General features: G+C 38.7%; 1 protein-coding gene across 1 annotated transcript; it reads right to left on the bottom strand.

Moving 5' to 3' along the window:
* Positions 1-355: 355 nt before the first annotated feature.
* Positions 356-16,046, bottom strand: LOC108429199 (interleukin-21 receptor). The gene is made up of 9 exons (XM_017700767.2): positions 16,010-16,046; positions 14,183-14,258; positions 11,227-11,347; positions 10,812-10,993; positions 5,802-5,941; positions 5,205-5,373; positions 4,910-5,009; positions 4,750-4,804; positions 356-2,858 (listed from the first exon to the last, which is right to left on the bottom strand). Exons 2-9 carry the CDS (start codon positions 14,250-14,252, stop codon positions 2,526-2,528), a joined length of 1,170 nt encoding a protein of 389 aa, XP_017556256.1. The 5' UTR covers positions 14,253-14,258; positions 16,010-16,046; the 3' UTR covers positions 356-2,525.
* Between the last annotated feature and the right edge of the window lie 1,106 nt (positions 16,047-17,152).

The following is a 17,152-nucleotide window of genomic DNA, read 5'->3' as shown; positions in this document are numbered from 1 at the left end:
CACCTCCCTCCACTCTTGTATGTCACCCTGTGTTCTTCCCTCTTCTGAAAATACGTGCTCACCACAGCCATTTCCATTCTCTTTGCAAAATCTACAACCATCTGACCTTCCGCATTTCTGTCTTTCACACCATACATACCCAGCACCTCTTCATCCCCACTGTTCCCTTCACCAGCATGTCCATTGAAGTCTGCACCAATCACTAATCTCTCCTCTCTAGGGACACCATCTACCACTTCATCCATCTTACTCCAAAATTCCTGTTTCTCCTCTGACAACCAACCTGTGGTGCATATGAACTGACAACATTCAAAATTACACCATCAACCTCCAACTTCAGGCTCATGATTCTGTCTGACACTCTTTACATCCAGAAAACTTTTCACAAGCTGTTCCTTTAGGATTATCCCTACTCAATTTCTGTTCCTCTCTACACCATGATAGAACAGTTTGATTTGATTGATTAAAAGCCTACACAGTGAAATTCTGAGAAATACTCTGAGAAAGCTGCGTCTTCAAGATAATGAAAATTGATCCATGTTCATGTTGTCTTTCTATTGAGGCCTATCAACATCATTACTTTGTTTGCATCATTTCTCTCCTCCAACCGCATGCCGAGTCATTCTTTCAGTTTCAATCACTCATAGATGAACCAAGGTACCTTAACCTGGACCTCCGCATGAACCTCATTACTAGGATTTGGAATCAGCATATTTTTGCTGCATACACACAATTGGCAATCAGCCAGTTTTTAAATTTGATTTTGGTCAATCTACGTATTTTGCAGTTTTATGACGTATTAAATTTGAGCCAGGTAAGTAATTTGCACTGCGCTGGGTTGCTGGTCAATACCAGCTTGCTAGTTGACCTACACATAAAACCTAGAGTTCGTAATTGAAAAAAATGACTTCAGTCTCTTGCATTGCATACATAAGCAAAAATAAATAAATAAATAAAATAACGTTAATATGCTGACAATTTTTAGAATTTATGCCTTTCTCTTTTTTTTTAGCTGGTTGATGGTTGTGCCACGTTCAGAGCTGGATAAGTGTTTGCAGTTACTGTATTTATCTAATTCTGTATGGTGTGGTCTCCAGCAGATTGATGATAGTATCATCAGCTTCTAAGTGTCAAGTTACATGCTTTAAATGTCTACAAACACACTGCCCACAAAGGTAATTTATTATTTGTTGCCATCTGTTTACTTAGTTACTTACTTAGGGTCCTTTCTTTGTGAAGTTTGCATGTTCTCCCTGTGTCTGTGTGGTTACCATCTACAGTCCAAAGACATGTAGTCAGGGCAATTGGACATGCTAAACTGCCCCTAGGTGTGACTGCGTGAGTGAATGTGTACCCTGCTTTCTGCCTGAGAGAGAACCGTTTTAAAAGGAGCCTGGTCACATCCTCTTTCCCTTTTTATACACTATTAAAAACATGACTGCAAAACACTAGAGGGCGCCCACAAGTGAGTCCTAAATGAATGGAGGAGAATTAAGCTAAACAGCTAAAAGGTTTAAATATTTTCTGATCACTTATCCTGTTTTTAACAGCAAATGGGTTTTGGGCAGCAGGATGCTGGCATTACTGCTACTGAGTGCTGACTGACTGGCAAGGGGAGCAGCTCATTGGCTGTTCGCACTCAGTGACATCATAAATGTATTAGAGGTGCTGTTGTCCATATTGACAGCTACTTTGTTTGAGCTCACTAGAAACACACTCAAGCCAAGTTTGTATGGTGTGCTTTTTATCTCTAAACTTTTGGCTGTAAGAAAACAGAATCAGCCACAAAATGATTGATGTTAAAGTATGCATTACACAAATAGCCATGCTACACTAACAACCTCTAGTAAATCATTATACATTAATATTCTGGTTCCATAAGATACTAAAGCAGTGTTACTAATTTAAAAGTCAGAGGTGTTGGGTCAGATTTGGTGGATTTCAATGGACGCTGTCTTTTGTATTTGCATATTATGCATCTGTCTCAATGTGTAGGTGTCATAATGACAATAGTAGTTCCTTAACTTACATTCTCAGAAGTCAGAATTTCACCAAGTTCACTTTCTAAACTCTTTCCATGCACTCATCAGATTCATCTGTTCATTGAGTTCTAAAGTACACCTCGCATTACAGTGTATTGTGGCAGTTACACATTTTCACCAGAGAGGTCTCCAAATAGTGCAGCTTTGAAATTGTATAGCTGTATTTTGAAGCAACCTAAAGGTTCTTTGTGGTGGGTGGGGGTGGTCGCTTGGGGTTTAGGAACACTATATTAGGTTGGAATGCAAGAACGTTCACATATTGGTTCTGCTATATATATATATATATATATATATATTATTATATATTATTCTTTACATTACATTCAAATTTAAGAACGTTTTTGCCCTCTCCTGTTAACATTTGAGATGCTTGCGTTTTTGTTGTTGTTTTTTTTTTAATAGTGATAAAGTGCCAAATAGAATTGAGTATAAGTGCAGAGGTGATAAAAGGAGCAGAGAGTGTAGAATTTATATGACGCACCGCTACTTGTTTGCCTGTTCAGTGTTTATGTGAGAGAGTGTGCAGTAATCCTCACTGCATGTCACACTGCCCGTGTCTGTTGCTGCACAGTCCTCCAGCCAGCTGCTGAAGCTGATCTCCGCCCCTGCAGGTGAACGGATCATGCTGGGAGACGTGAACGGGGCTGCAGATGTGATGAAGGGTTGCTCAGATTGATCATGCACACTTCTCATCTTCTCATAGTGGACCGGGTTGGGCGAAGGGGTGGAGTCTGATTCTTCAATCATGCTGTCGATCTTTAGAGACTCCTCCCCCTGCAGCAGCTCACCCACAATCCTCAACGGCACCGCACATCTCTGAAAATATGCAGACACGGGCTGTGACTATAATGCATCACAGCTAGATCTTAAAACCTAATCCTAACCTTAACCTTAACCTCAACCCAAAACCTAACCCTAACTCTGGCCCTAATCCTAATCCTAACCTTAACCTTAACCTCAACCCAAAACCTAACCCTAACCCTCATATCGCTGTTGTTGGAACAAAACCTCGTATCTCCATTTTTGTCAATTTTCAGTTTTTGACAGTTTGAAAATGCATATTGGCCTTTATATTGTGTGAAAATTTCATGAAGGATGGACCAAATGAAATGGCCAAAAATTCTGGTTCCGTTGACTTACATTGAAAGTAATTTATGTTTTTTTCCTTTTCCTGTAAAGTTACCATTTTGGAGATACAAGGTTTTGTTCTGACAGCAGCGACATGTTTGACATATTACTGAGAGTCTGTTTCATCAAGGACCCCTCAAAATAAAGTGTCCCCACAAATTGGTACACAATTTATTTTACTCCAAAAATTGACTGAAATTACAAAAAAAAAACACCTTCCATTATTCCTTATTTCACTAATAGTAATACAGTACTTTCTTTGTCCACTCAGAACTTCATGTATCTGTGGTATGAACAAATTTATTGGTACTTAAAACTTTAGAAAGAATAACTGAAATCAAGCCCTTTTTCAGTCATGACTCCTTTTCTAGCACCTCTCTATGAAAATTTTGGACCACTCTTCTTCTGCAGTCTGCTTCAGATTACCCAGATTTGAAGGGCGCCTTCTCTCAACTGCTGCTTTGAGATCTCCCTGCAGGTGGTCTATGGGATTGAGATCTAGACTCATTGATGGCCACAACAGTCGCTAATGCTTTTCTATAATTTTGTTTCTCAAATCCTCAAATGATTCTTTCCTTTTCTTCTGTTTCTCTAGGCTCAATGTGGTACACACAAACACACAACACAAAGGTTGACTTAACTTTTCTCTACATCTGTAATCGGTCAAGAGTGTTTAATTAGAAATTTAAGGAGATTTACCTGCTTGAAAGCCAATTATCTCTTACAATTTCTAAAGGGTGCCAACAATATTACCAGTCCAAGTGGCAATATGTTTGACCATGATTGTATGATCTATATAGACAAATTGAGATTTAGGTTTAAACAAATGAAGGCTCTCTCACTGAATCAGAATCGCACAGTGTGAAAACAGTGCAGTATACGCAATTTATCCAGGCTAAAAATATTTGGGTCATTATTAGAATGCACTACTTGATGAATAAAATTGTTAAAGTTGAATTTAAACTTAATTTTGGCTTAAACTTAAATTTGACTTTCTACATTTTATTGCTCTGTGATTTAATGATGGCTGTTTTTTAAGACTACAAAGTAATTTAACAGGCATTGTCATTAAACACATGAGGTTATATTGGGAGCTGGAAAAAATGTTAAGTTGTTCAGTATTATTTTAAGTGTTTAAAACAATTAATGTACAAAAAAGAAAAAGTTACAATACATTACATATCCTTTACAGAGAACATCAGAACTTCTGAACAATACCTGTTTGTTTGCTGAATTTAGCACATTGAGAAAAAAGTTAAGGCCCATTCTATATTTTACATTTTTTTTCCCTCAATATGATGAACTCAGCAAATAAATAGAAAGTGTGCACTAAAATTGGCTGGAAACTTCCATATTTAAGTGTGTTCTCTGTAAGGATAAGTTTTATTTTTACTTAGAAAATCAAGAAAATAATTTGACTGGGGGTGTTCAAACTTTTGCATTCAAAGGTATGGGCTAAGAATAGGAGGTACGCAAAATAATTTTTAACAAGAAATTAAACATCATCCCAGGTCTACTGCAGGATCTGAGGCTGAGACTAGGGCTACAAAGACTAAATGAGAGTATGAATCAGACTCACTTTGAAATCTCTGATATATGGAGTGGGACTTGGGATCAATACTTGCTTCTTCCATCTGGATAAAAGAAACAGAAACAAACATTGTTTCTCACTACATTTATACACTGCCCATGAGGAACACTCACCTGTGTGTGTGTTTGTGTGTCAGAGAGAGACTCGCCTGTAGTACGGGATGTAGGACAGCAGTAGGAATAATACTGGCAGTAGACAGAACACAGCGAACCAAATGCTGGAGAAAGACGAGCCTGGAGTTTCTCCTTCTAAATACACACAAATACATACTTAAAACACTTTACCTCCAGAATGATTTAATGAGGTCTTACAATCAAAATTCACGAGGTTCAGAATTTATTATTATGTAAGGGTAAAATAGATGCTCAAGTTTCAAAGGTCATTATTGTTTTTTTTTCTACTTTACCAAGTGCTTATTGTATGCAAATTTTCTTTTCTCTTACTGGAGTTGGCCCCAGTTGTCCAGTGTACAGCAGGCCCCCAATGACTCCAAACTCCTCTGTAATGCATCTGGTTGGGCACTGAGCGCACACGGGCCATATAACTTCTGTGAGGCACAAAAATAGACATGTCCACAACCACGTGTGTGTCCACTGGATGGACATCAGTGACCTGAAAAGCATATATAAGAACACCATTCATTTTATTAGAAACAGCTATCTTCAACATACCTGCCTGCCTCATCGCTCCACTAAGTATACAATTACAGATTGTACAATTCATCAGTCACTCTACTCTATTCATCTTTTTTCAGTTTCTGGCTACAAGATAGCTATTGACCAGGTATTATTTGGGTGGTCACTCTCAGCACAGCAGTGACACTAGCTGGGTTTCTATTCTGGTGTACTACGGGCCAAGAACTTGAGAGGTAAGGTCCACGAGACCTTCAAAATAACTGATCACAGACGAACATAAACTATGTTTCAACAGATAAGCTACAGTTTCTAACTGAACACCAGCAATGGAGCTACAAAGCAGGGGTTTCTGATAAAGTGGCTGGTGAGTGAATGTGCATTAAGAAAAAATGCATGTAGGCCCACCTTGCCATCACCATGTATGCTGAGCTCATACTGGAGGTTTTGTACGAACGATGTGTTTTCCTGGTATCCACTCAGCCAATGAAAAACAACACGATCAGTCTTCCCTAGATATGACAGATTTGAGGGAGGAACGGGACGAACTATAACACACACACACACACACACACACACACACGCACACACACACACACACACACACACAGGAGTATAATCACTCTTACCAAAAGAGACAGTAATGTTAAGAGCTTTTTCCCAAGGCAGCAAAAATACTACCACTATATAGTTAAAAGTGCATGAACACCTAACCAACATGCCTTTGTGAGTTTGCTGGACATCCTATTCCAAAACCATGGGCATTAATATGGATTTGCTCCACTTTTCTCCAGAAGATTTTGCAGTGGGTCTGTGAGAATTTGTGCTCATTCAGTCAAAATAGTCCACTGATGTTGTACAAGAATATTCTGCTTCACAATCAACATTTAAGTACATCCTAAAGGTGTTGTTCAGTGGCATTGAGGTCAGGGCTCCATGTCTTTATGGACCTGTGCACAGGGGAACAGTGATGCTGGAACAGGAAAGAGTCTTCGCTCAACTGCTGCCACAAAGTTGGAAGCAACTGTCTAAAATATCTTTGTATGCTGTATCATTAACATTATTCTTCACTGGAACTAACAGCCTGAGCCTAAACCCTGAAAACAGCCTATTATCCCTCCCCCACCAAATTTATTGTTAGCACTATGCGTCCTAGTAGGTAGCGTTCTCTGAGCATCCACTAAACCCAGATTCCTTCCTCAGATTGCCAGCATGTTTCATCACTCTAAAGCACAGCCCAGTGGCAGTATGCTTTAAACCACTCCAGATGAGGCTTGGAGGCTTAGGGGTGTAGCTGCTTAGTCATGAAAACCCATTTCATGAAGTTCCTGATGCAAATTTCTTCCAGAATTTGGAGTTTGTGTGGTCTCTTGCTTCATGTGTGTAGTGGAAGGAGGACCTGGCCTTAAGGATCAATATAAAATACACAATGACCAGATAACAACACTAATGGACCACCTCACAAAATCCTCTGCAAACAATAAGGGAAAGAATCCATCCCTACAAGAAGGGTCTGGCTGCAGACATGCACTCTCAGCCTGATATGCAGGTTCTAACCTCAGATTTGCTTTCCACTTTTGTAATCATGTTAATTTCCCTTCCTCCTTAAAGTAGTACTGTGTAAGTATATTTGTAACTTGTGTAGCTATTCTCATGAAAAATGCAATACTTCTAGCCTAAATGAGGTTCTGCCATACATTTTGATTGTAAATATTAATATATAATATAAATTCAAGTAGCTTTACGTTTTCATGTAGCATTATTTACTTCAAATGTAATAGAATGTATGTTAATTAGATTCTGGTTATATTTACCTTTGAAACAGTCATAATGCTTATATACGTTATGCAGTAATGTCCCCATGGACCCAAAGACCCTCCTCTATCCAGCACACAGGACTGCGACTTTCCTCCCCAAGCTTCAAGGCTGTAAGCCACTCATTTCAGTAGCTATATGACTCAGTCTCAACGCTATGCTACTCTGCCCCCTCCCCCTTTAATTTAAACCTAGATCAGTTGTTACACTACTAAGATGCAAGGAGTAGAGGTTGTAAAGGTGGATGACTTCAAATATCTTGGGTGAACCATCCAGAGCAATGGACAGTGTAGAAAAGAGGTGAAAAAGAGGGTGCAGGCAGGATGGAGTGGGTGGAGACGGGTGTCATGGCTGATGTGTGAAAGAAGGATAGCAGCAAGAGTGAAAGGGAAGGTTTACAAGACAGTAGTGCGTCCTGCTATGATGTATGGTTTGGAGACTGTGGCTCTGTCTAAAAGACAGGAGGCTGAGCTGGAGGTGGCGGAGATGAAGATGCTGAGAAGGCCAGGTTGAGATGGTTTGGACATGTGTTGAGGAGGAATAGTGGATATATTGGGCAAAGAATGTTGGAGATGGAGCTGCCGGGTAGAAGGAGAAGAGGTAGACCTCAGAGAAGGTTTATGGATGTAGTGAAGGTAGACATGGAGATGGTTGGTGTAAAAGAGGAGGCAGTGGATCCCCCTAAAGGGAGCAGCCAAAAGAAGAAGAAGAAGTTGTTACACTACCATTTATACTCCATTTCGTATACTACTCAAGCCCCATGAAATAGCTATTTCTGAGTTTCAGCTAACTACAGTATTTTTATCCAGTGAATCTCATGTCTCTAGTTTCCCTTGGCAAACCTAGCAATCTATTATTTAGAGCTTCTTTGTGAAATCTATTTGAAATGTAGTCCTGCTAAACTGATATTTATTTAATGCTTAGATTTTTTAAATAAGCAGAAAGTATCATTAAGCTAATAACTTTAAAAAACGTTAATAAGGTTGAATTGTAAAGATGACAGTTTAGGCTGTTGATTACGATTTGCGGTCAACATCAGTCATTTTGATTCATCATCAAACCGATCCTTTTCCTGCTCTGATGTCAAATTTTGGACGTAAACAGTTGTGTTAAAATATATTAGCTTTTCCTTGTTGCATGGGAATGTCTGAAAAGCAGAACAAATGTTTCATACCTTGAGCTGCAGACATAAATCACACAAATGCCAGCTGCCTCCTTATTGGGTAGATACATCGCATTGGCCGGATTCATTTGAATAATGTTCAGCGCCACTCAAATTTTAGACACTATGCATTTCCCAGACTCAATGCACCAGACGCACAATGCGCTGCGTGGCCACGCTTGATTGAACATATTTCAGTAAAAAACAAATTGGATTCGTTGCAGTGCATTGGCGTGCCAGAGCCGTGTAAATGCAGTAAATGCAGATTGTCTATAGAGATTGCACTGCTATGTGCTTTATTTTATACCTCTGAACTCTAGAAATTAGGAGGGGTGTTAGTCATGCTGTGTACTTTTATGCATCTATGTAAGCATTTAACCCCCAGTCGCCAAAGAAATTACTCACTACACCATTTCATTATCGTGTGAGATTTTATCTATGAGTATGACAGTCTCTAAAAATGTGTAAACAATAATAACTTGCAAATTATTAACACAGTTATTATTAACTTTATATTTAGCAGTTGTTCAAGATAACCACAGTATGGATTGTGATGCTTTCTTAAAGACATTATCAGTGTTTTTATTGATGGGATTTCCAGTGCTGTGTTGATGTGTGACAGGCAGTCTATAATGAATCAGATAGGTGTTAAAGTGTGATGAATCTCACAGAACCCAAGCCACAACACAGTCACTATCTCAGATAAGCTGAGCCTCGCTGAAAGTGATCTTTGAGAATGGAGAGGGCGATAGAACACACAATTGTCATGCATGTGTTTCTAAGAGTGAACTTGTACAGTCTGAGGGCAAAAGGGCAGGAACTCACTCTGTCTGTGGGTGTGTCAATGACACACAGCATCATGTTTCATCTTATCATCTTTTCACCTTATCAAGTTTTGATTCTGAAACTGACCTGAGCTAAACAAAATTCTGCCCGAAACTGACCCGAACTAGCCCATTATAACCTAAAGGGCAGAAAAAAAAACACTGATAGGATAGCGCCAGTTAAATTACTATGTGGAGACACTGATAGCATCATTAAACAATGGATTGAAAATATATTAAATAATATAATGTAATAAATTAATTTGAATAAGTTTAAATTCTTCTTTAAAGAATTTATTCATCAAGCAAACAACATCCCTTAATCTGTTTAATAAAGCTCTACTTTACGTAGAGCCTGTTACATGTAACATACTGAACATACAACATAAAAATGCTTTACAAACAAATTAAGCATCTTTTTGACTAGCTAAACTGTGCTCTCCTGAATCAGCTCATTGTTTATTATCCTTTTCTCATGAAAGTGGGCTAAAAAATGGTGCTAAATTCTGTCAACAATATGATGAAGGATTCAATGAGAGAGGTAGAGAAAAATAAAAAAAAATCAAGGAGAAAAAACTTAAGCGGAGGAAGTTCAGGGTGAAATCTGTTAAAAACGAGAGGCAGGGAGTGGAAACGCGAAAATTTACACCTGACCAAGCCCGACACATATTTGGGAAAGAATGTCTGAACTTAACAAGAGCACTCGAGTCCTGTCATCACAATACATTTCACGACACACCAGGCATACCATGATATTTTCAAAAGGAGCCAGTAGAGCCACATTTGTAAAACACTCAAAAACTGAATACAGTGATTTTTATTTAATGTTTTACATACTACATCTCCCTATATCCAATAAAACCGGACTAATTATGCTCTCTTTGTAATGAAACACTGTCCTTTAAAGCACCATTAGGTAAGGTTTTGGGTAAAGCTGAAAGAGTTGGTCTCCATGTTCTTTAAAGCTGCACTAATTTTTTAAAGCCGAATAAAGCAGCATCACTGAATCAGAGAAAAAAACAAACAAACAAACAAAAAAAAACCCCACTGCTGATCCACCCTCAAACCACCCAGATTACTGTCCTGCATACAAGCTCAAACTAGTTTTAATCTCCATAAAGAAATTTTAAATGCACCAAGCTATTTTGGACAATAAACTAAGACAAGTTTTACAAACATTTTCTCTCAAACTGAGAATAAAATTGATGACTCGGCCTGATATAAAATGATTTTATAGAAAATGTTGTTGCTGACACTGTGCTAGATTAAAATGTATTTACTAAACTAATTTACAAAGTATAACTAATGAAAGGAGGGAGGGAGAAATAAGTACATCGGACTATAAGTGAAAAATGATAGGGGGAATTTTGTCTAATACTCTGATTAACCACTGGTGGGCCACCCAGACAATGCTGAGCCAATGGACTGCTCAGAACACACTTCCCTACCCAAGACTTGATCCCCAAATCTTACATAGTGTAGATATAAAAATTGACAATATTGATGATACATTCAGAAAAGCATATTATGCTGTCTTTTATCATGATAGTGATAAATATTGTCTTAATGTCCACCTCTAGTATGTGTGTGTGTGTGTGTGTGTACGTATGCTCTTACTGTGTTTAACTGGTCTATAGAGCACCTCCAGTACTGCCGAGCTGCTGTTGCCATGGTAACTGGAGTTCAGAGAAATCTGGAAGAAGTCTGTGTCGGTGAACGTGTACTCAACCAGCGGAGTCAAATCCAGCTCACACACCCACGAGTGTGCTTGCACTTTTAACACACACTGATAGGGCTCCCTGTATTATGTTACACACACACACACACACACACACACACACACACACACACACACACACACACACACATTAATTTGTGTACTCTTCTCTCTCACACACATTTATTGATTGTGCTTTGCTCCTGGCTGGTACACAACAGCTGGAGCATCAAAACAAACAGAATCAGGGCCTTATTTTAATATGTTTGAATATGCATGAGTGTTATGAATAATAAATATCTGCAGTGCTGTAACCTGTAGTCGTTGAACTCCAGCCAGGAGGTGGCGCCGTGGGGCAACAGATTAGAGGACACATTTAGCACACAGGTGATGGTAAAGAGATAATCGTTCAAACACTCCAGGCTGTAGTTACCTTCTGCACGCACACACACACACACACAAACACACACACACACATAAGGTTGCTTTCCTGTCTGGGTGGGACATCTCCTCTGCCTTCTGTATTACTATGTAAATGCAGCTGTGCTACATCTAACCCAGCACTGACTAACCTCACACTGTAAAAAAAACTCAGGTGAACTTAACGTTATAAGGCAACTGATTGCATGTTTTGAATGAACTCAATATGTTTTAGTAGTGCATTTCAGTTCATACAGTGTAAAAGATCCATATCACAGGAAACCACAGCCTTGCTTTTTTACATGATGAAGCATGTAAACATTGTTAAAGATGCAAAAATATATTGTTTGCTTGCCCATGTATAAATATTAAGCTAAAAAATCTGTGTGTTTTGAATTCATTGTTTGACAAAAACCAACACGTATACATATATCTGCCTGTTTAGCCAATGACAGTTTCACCCCACCCATTCATGGTGGAGTTGTAAGGGGGATTCCAACCTGGACTTTTCTCTCTCTCTCTCTCTCTCTCTCTCTCACACTCACACACACACACACACACACACACACACACACACATACATACATTATATATATATATATATATATATATATATATATATATATATATATATATATATATATATATATATATATATATATATATATATATACACACACACACACACACACACACCTCAGTTACAAAAACAGCTTGTTTAAGTGATGACGACAGTTTGGAAAATGATCATGCAGAAATTAATTACTTCTTTTTGGTATTTTGTGTTTTTAGACTATTAGTTCAAATGCCACAGTCCTACAATGTCAAGGCTCTCAGAGTAGGAACACCCCCCACCTCCAGAGACCTATTTAGATGGGGGGCCCTCCAAAAGGCTCACGAATAAATAGATTTTAGTTTCTAATTTTGAGACTTTCTGTTATTACAGAAAGTATAAACTAATTTCCACGATAAGATCTGCTTATCTGCCAGTTTCCTTTCTCTGCTTATCTGCCTGCTTCCTGTCCTCCCCCGCCTCAAAAGCTAGTGGTTTGATCCTCAGCGCACAAATGTATTGTGTAGTTAAATAACGTGGCTGAAAAGAGGAGTCAGTGGTTTTCGCCCATTCTCAAACCAAAATAAAAGAAAAAAAAATCAGAATTTGAGAAGCACAAGGAGCGCAGAGAGCGAGAGAGAAAGCTTAAAGAGTGCAGTCAGACATCTGCTGACAAGTTATTTTCAGAAACAGGTGAGCCTAAAGTGCCAAACTAAATAAGGTTGAAGTAAGCTAGGTTAGCTAGCTTGCTAACTAGCGGTTAGCTGGTAAGCAGTCATTCACAACAAGCGCAAAACTGATAAAGTAGCTGAGTTTGTTTCAATGCAGCTACTTAACTCAGACCAGCAGCTAACCTGTAAAACTCACACTGATAGTTCAGAAGTCACAGAGAGAGAGAGAGCGCGCGCGCGAGAGAGAGAGGGAGAGATAGAGCGAGAGAGAGAGAGCGCGCGCGCGAGAGAGAGAGGGAGAGATAGAGCGAGAGAGAGAGAGCGCGCGAGAGAGAGAGAGGTAGAGATAGAGAGAGAGAGATTCCTTTACTGATGTAGCTGAATGAGATGAGGTGAGCTTGGCACAGCAGGTAGCCAACAGGTTTTCCAACCAACTTACAATCAGCCATTTGTTGAGCAGTTTAGGTGAAAGTGAGAGTAAATATATTAACATATATTTAGTTTTGTTTTTCTCTTTTAAAGTTTCCTTTAAGTACATTGGTTGACTTGAATAGACTAAATTCAAGTCTAATCCTTTTTGAACTACAGCAAGATTGATTCAGCACTGTAAAAAATGGTGACTTGGCAAATGAAAGTATTTTAAATGTACTTCATATATTTAATATTGCTCATTTTGAGATTGTGGTAACTTTATTTTAAGATTATTTAACTCTATTCAAGACAAATTACATTAGGCAAGTAAAAATGGCTACAAACAAGTGAAACAATCTTAAAATAAGTTTTAAGGTTTTTAAAATCAGGGTTAGGATAGCTACTGAAAACTCAGTAGTTAGCTACTTTGTAGCTACCTTCCCAAAATTTGTAGCTAGCTACAATTTAGCTGCTATTCCAGAAAAAGTAGTGGCTATTTTTTAGCTGCTTTTTGAAAAGTATTGCTCTATTGAAAAGTATTGCACTACAAAGGCGTGATATCCAACAAAAATGTAGACTACAGTCAGTCATTCCAGGTTTTTTCATCAAAAATAACTGAATACAAACCACACAACTTTGTGCAAAGCATCAACTGTTCAAATAAAACTGCTCAAATTCAAACATTTCAGCAAGATATTTACAGACATTCAGAGTCCTTTGTTAAACTTCAGTAACACTTTAGCCTCAGAATCCTCATCAGTGAATCTGGCTCTGTTTGGTGTGAGAGTCAGGCCTGAATGGTCTCTTCACTGCTGCAGAGCTGCAGTGACTCCACAGCAGAACTAGATTTTTACCAATAACATAATCCTGCAGTTAGTCTAAAATAAGTTAAGATAACTCAAAATCACTGTAATCAGTTGCCTTATGATACTAAATTAACTGGACTTATTTCATTTAACAGTGCAGAAACCAAAGGCCTCTTTGGCCTCTTTTACTTATTCTGATAAAAAAAAAGCTGCATTTAAAAGAATATTTGGCAAGCAGCCAGCTGTAGCCACAGTGAAAAAATCTTCCTGTTTTTTTCCTGTTGTGTTAAGAACATTTTGTGCCAATGAACATCTATGTAGATGGCCACTTGCGCTGAGTGAAATTTTCAAAACATTCCTAATTCCTAATTGTCAATGAGGAAATGGTCCGAAATCTTGATATTCCTTACCCAGAGACATTGGGTTTCCCCAAAGGTGTGAAAAGCGGACAAATGAGAGGCATAAGAGGACAAATCTCATCTTTCCCTGTGAAAAGAGACACATGTAGCTACATTAAAGACAAAAACTACAACTTCTCTAAAAAAAAGAGGAAAACAGTGAATTTAATCTGATAGTCATGTGTTGACTTCATATTCTTCCACTAGCATTACCTACAGTGCTTTAGTTTCAGGTAAAATAAGTTTGAATTGTCCTCAGATGGTTGGGTTACTTGGGGATGGAGAGATTGACACTGCAGAATCGATCCAGTAATTTGTGACTTGCTTTTCCCAGTTCACGCATAAAAATATTGATAGATACTTTTCCATCCATTTAGCTTAGCTGAGAAGGCAAAGTGTTACATATGTTACAATATATTAAAAAGCAACACATTTACAAGGCATGTTGATAAGACACGTTGATAAAACTGCTGTAATTTTTACGTAATTCACATTATGAGGATAATTGAAATAATGCTTGTAAAACCCTGCAGTAGCTGATCAGTTTAGGTGGGAAAGAGATGTCAACTAGTTCTGTCCTGAACACCGTTTTTTTGTCTCTGGAGCTCCAGCAGTAATCAAGAGCAAATATTCGAAGATCACGGCACAACAATCGACAGGCATGTGCCATGCGTCAGGTATAGACACGAAGGGCATAGTTCGCAGCAATAGTAAGGGTCCAGTCACACTGGGAATACATGCTGTCTAACACGGCATTAGCTTGATGTTCACTGCTGTGAGTGAGTGAGATGTCAGGTATATGTCTTTTAGGTTACTTTATACAGGGACTTTTATGTTGAAGAGCCTGAATATGAGTGGAGTGGTGGGTCTTCCAGAGTAGAACACAGGACTGTGTTTTTAGCCGTTTTTCAGTGTTATGGTCAGTAACCTCATGTCATCCAAGTTTCTCCCAAGAACCCCAAACAGTATTTTGCTGTAGCCTTTACCCAAAAAACCCCAAAAAACTAAAATAAATAGCCAAATCCCAAAATTAAAAAGAATACCAACTCAATGGACAAATATACAAATAGTCAAATGTTTGGATCGAGCTCTAAGCGTTTAACATGTTAAAAAAGGATGAATTAAAAAAAAAACGCCACAAATATCAAAACCGATTTGAATCCATCAACTGAAAAGTACTGAAAGTAAATGAATAAATAAACATTTATATAACGGACTAGATAAAATGAAACAGTGTAACTGGAGTCAAATCAGTTTTAGTAAACTGTTTGCAGAGAATGGAGGGATGGGAAATGAACGTGTGACTATGAATGTCTTCTTAATCGGGTAAAAACATCATATAGTCGTATGCAAAATTGGAACACCCCTGGTCAAATGACATGTCTTAGTTTTCTAAGTGAAAATGACACACATCCTCTGCAGGGAACACATTTAAATGTGACAGTGAAAAAAAAAGTGACATAAAATGTGCCATGACTTTTTAACAGATCCCATTTTGTTTATATTTTACAAACAGTGAGTAAACAGTAAGTGTGCATTAAAATGGACAGAAGTTTGTTATCTGTAGAGAAAATCAACAAAGCATGGAATTTGACCAGTTGGCCCAAACATACAACTAATACTGGGGTTATTACTGTATCAGAATCTTTATTTGGAGCTGCTCAATATCAAATGATACTACAGCAAAAAGGTAAAAAGACACTTCATTGGCTGCACACCTGATATCTGTTAAGCTGAACACAGAAGCACATGTCGTTTTTAAACTTATTTTAAAAAAGTTATAGAAATAATATAGAGTATAGAAATAAAGTGGAGATTGAGAAGAACAGAGAGACGTACCTGGAGCTGTTGGTGCAGACGCAGTAACAGCAAGACTGAAAACAGTCTCTCGCTCTCTCTTTGGTTTTTACTCTGTTAGAGGGTTGAACGGGTGTCACGTTCTCACATCACGTATACTTTCTCTGATCATATCTTTAGTTCTGTGTCTCTCTCTCTGTCTGTCTCTCGCTCTCCTTCACTCTCTCACTCTCCTTCACTCTCTCGCTCTAGTCCTCTTTCACGCTCTCTAGCTTTCACTCTTTCTAGCTCTTTCATTTTGTCTCGGTCTCTCTCTCCATGTGTTACAGTCTCACTCTCTCTACCTCTCTTTCAGTGTCTATCACACGCTCACTCTCTCTTTCACTCTCTCTAGCTCTCCATCTCTGTCACACTCACTCTCTAGCTCTTTTTCAGTATCTGTCACACTCACTCTCTCTTTCACTCTCTCTAGCTCTATCTCTGTCACACTCACTCTCTCTAGCTCTCTCACTCACACTGTCACACTCACTCTCTAGCCATCTTTCAGTATCTGTCACAGACTCACTCTTTCACTCTACCTTTCTTTGTCACACTCATTCTCTCTAGCTCTCTCACTCACTCTGTCACACACTCTAGCTCTCTCTCTGTCCACTCTTACTCTCTTTCACTCTGTCTCATTCTCGTTTCACTCTCTCTAGTTCTCTCTCTCTAGCTCCTTCATTCTGTCTCTGTCACACTCTCTAGCTCTCTATCTCTCTCTGTCACACTCTCACTCTCTCTAGCTCTCTTTCAGTATCTGTCACACACTCACTCTCTCTTTCACTCTCTCTAGCTCTATCTCTGTCACACTCACTCTCTCTAGCTCTCTCAACTCACACACTCTCTGTCTCTCTCTCTCTCTCTCTCTCTCTGTCCACTCTCACTTTCACTCTTTCTAGCTTTTTCATTCCGTCTCTGTCACACTCTCTCTAGCTCTCTATCTCTCTGTCACACTCTCACACTCTCTAGCTCTCTTTCAGTATCTGTCACACACTCACTCTCTTTCACTCTACCTTTCTCTGTCACACTCATTCTCTCTAGCTCTCTCACTCACTCTGTCACACACTCTAGCTCTCTCTCTGTCCACTCTTACTCTTTCACTCTGTCTCATTCTCGCTTTGACTCTCTCTAGTTCTCTCTCTCTAG

Source organism: Pygocentrus nattereri, chromosome 3 (assembly GCF_015220715.1).
Source record: "Pygocentrus nattereri isolate fPygNat1 chromosome 3, fPygNat1.pri, whole genome shotgun sequence".
Lineage (NCBI taxonomy): Eukaryota > Metazoa > Chordata > Actinopteri > Characiformes > Serrasalmidae > Pygocentrus > Pygocentrus nattereri.
This window is presented reverse-complemented; position numbering and strand designations above follow the sequence as displayed.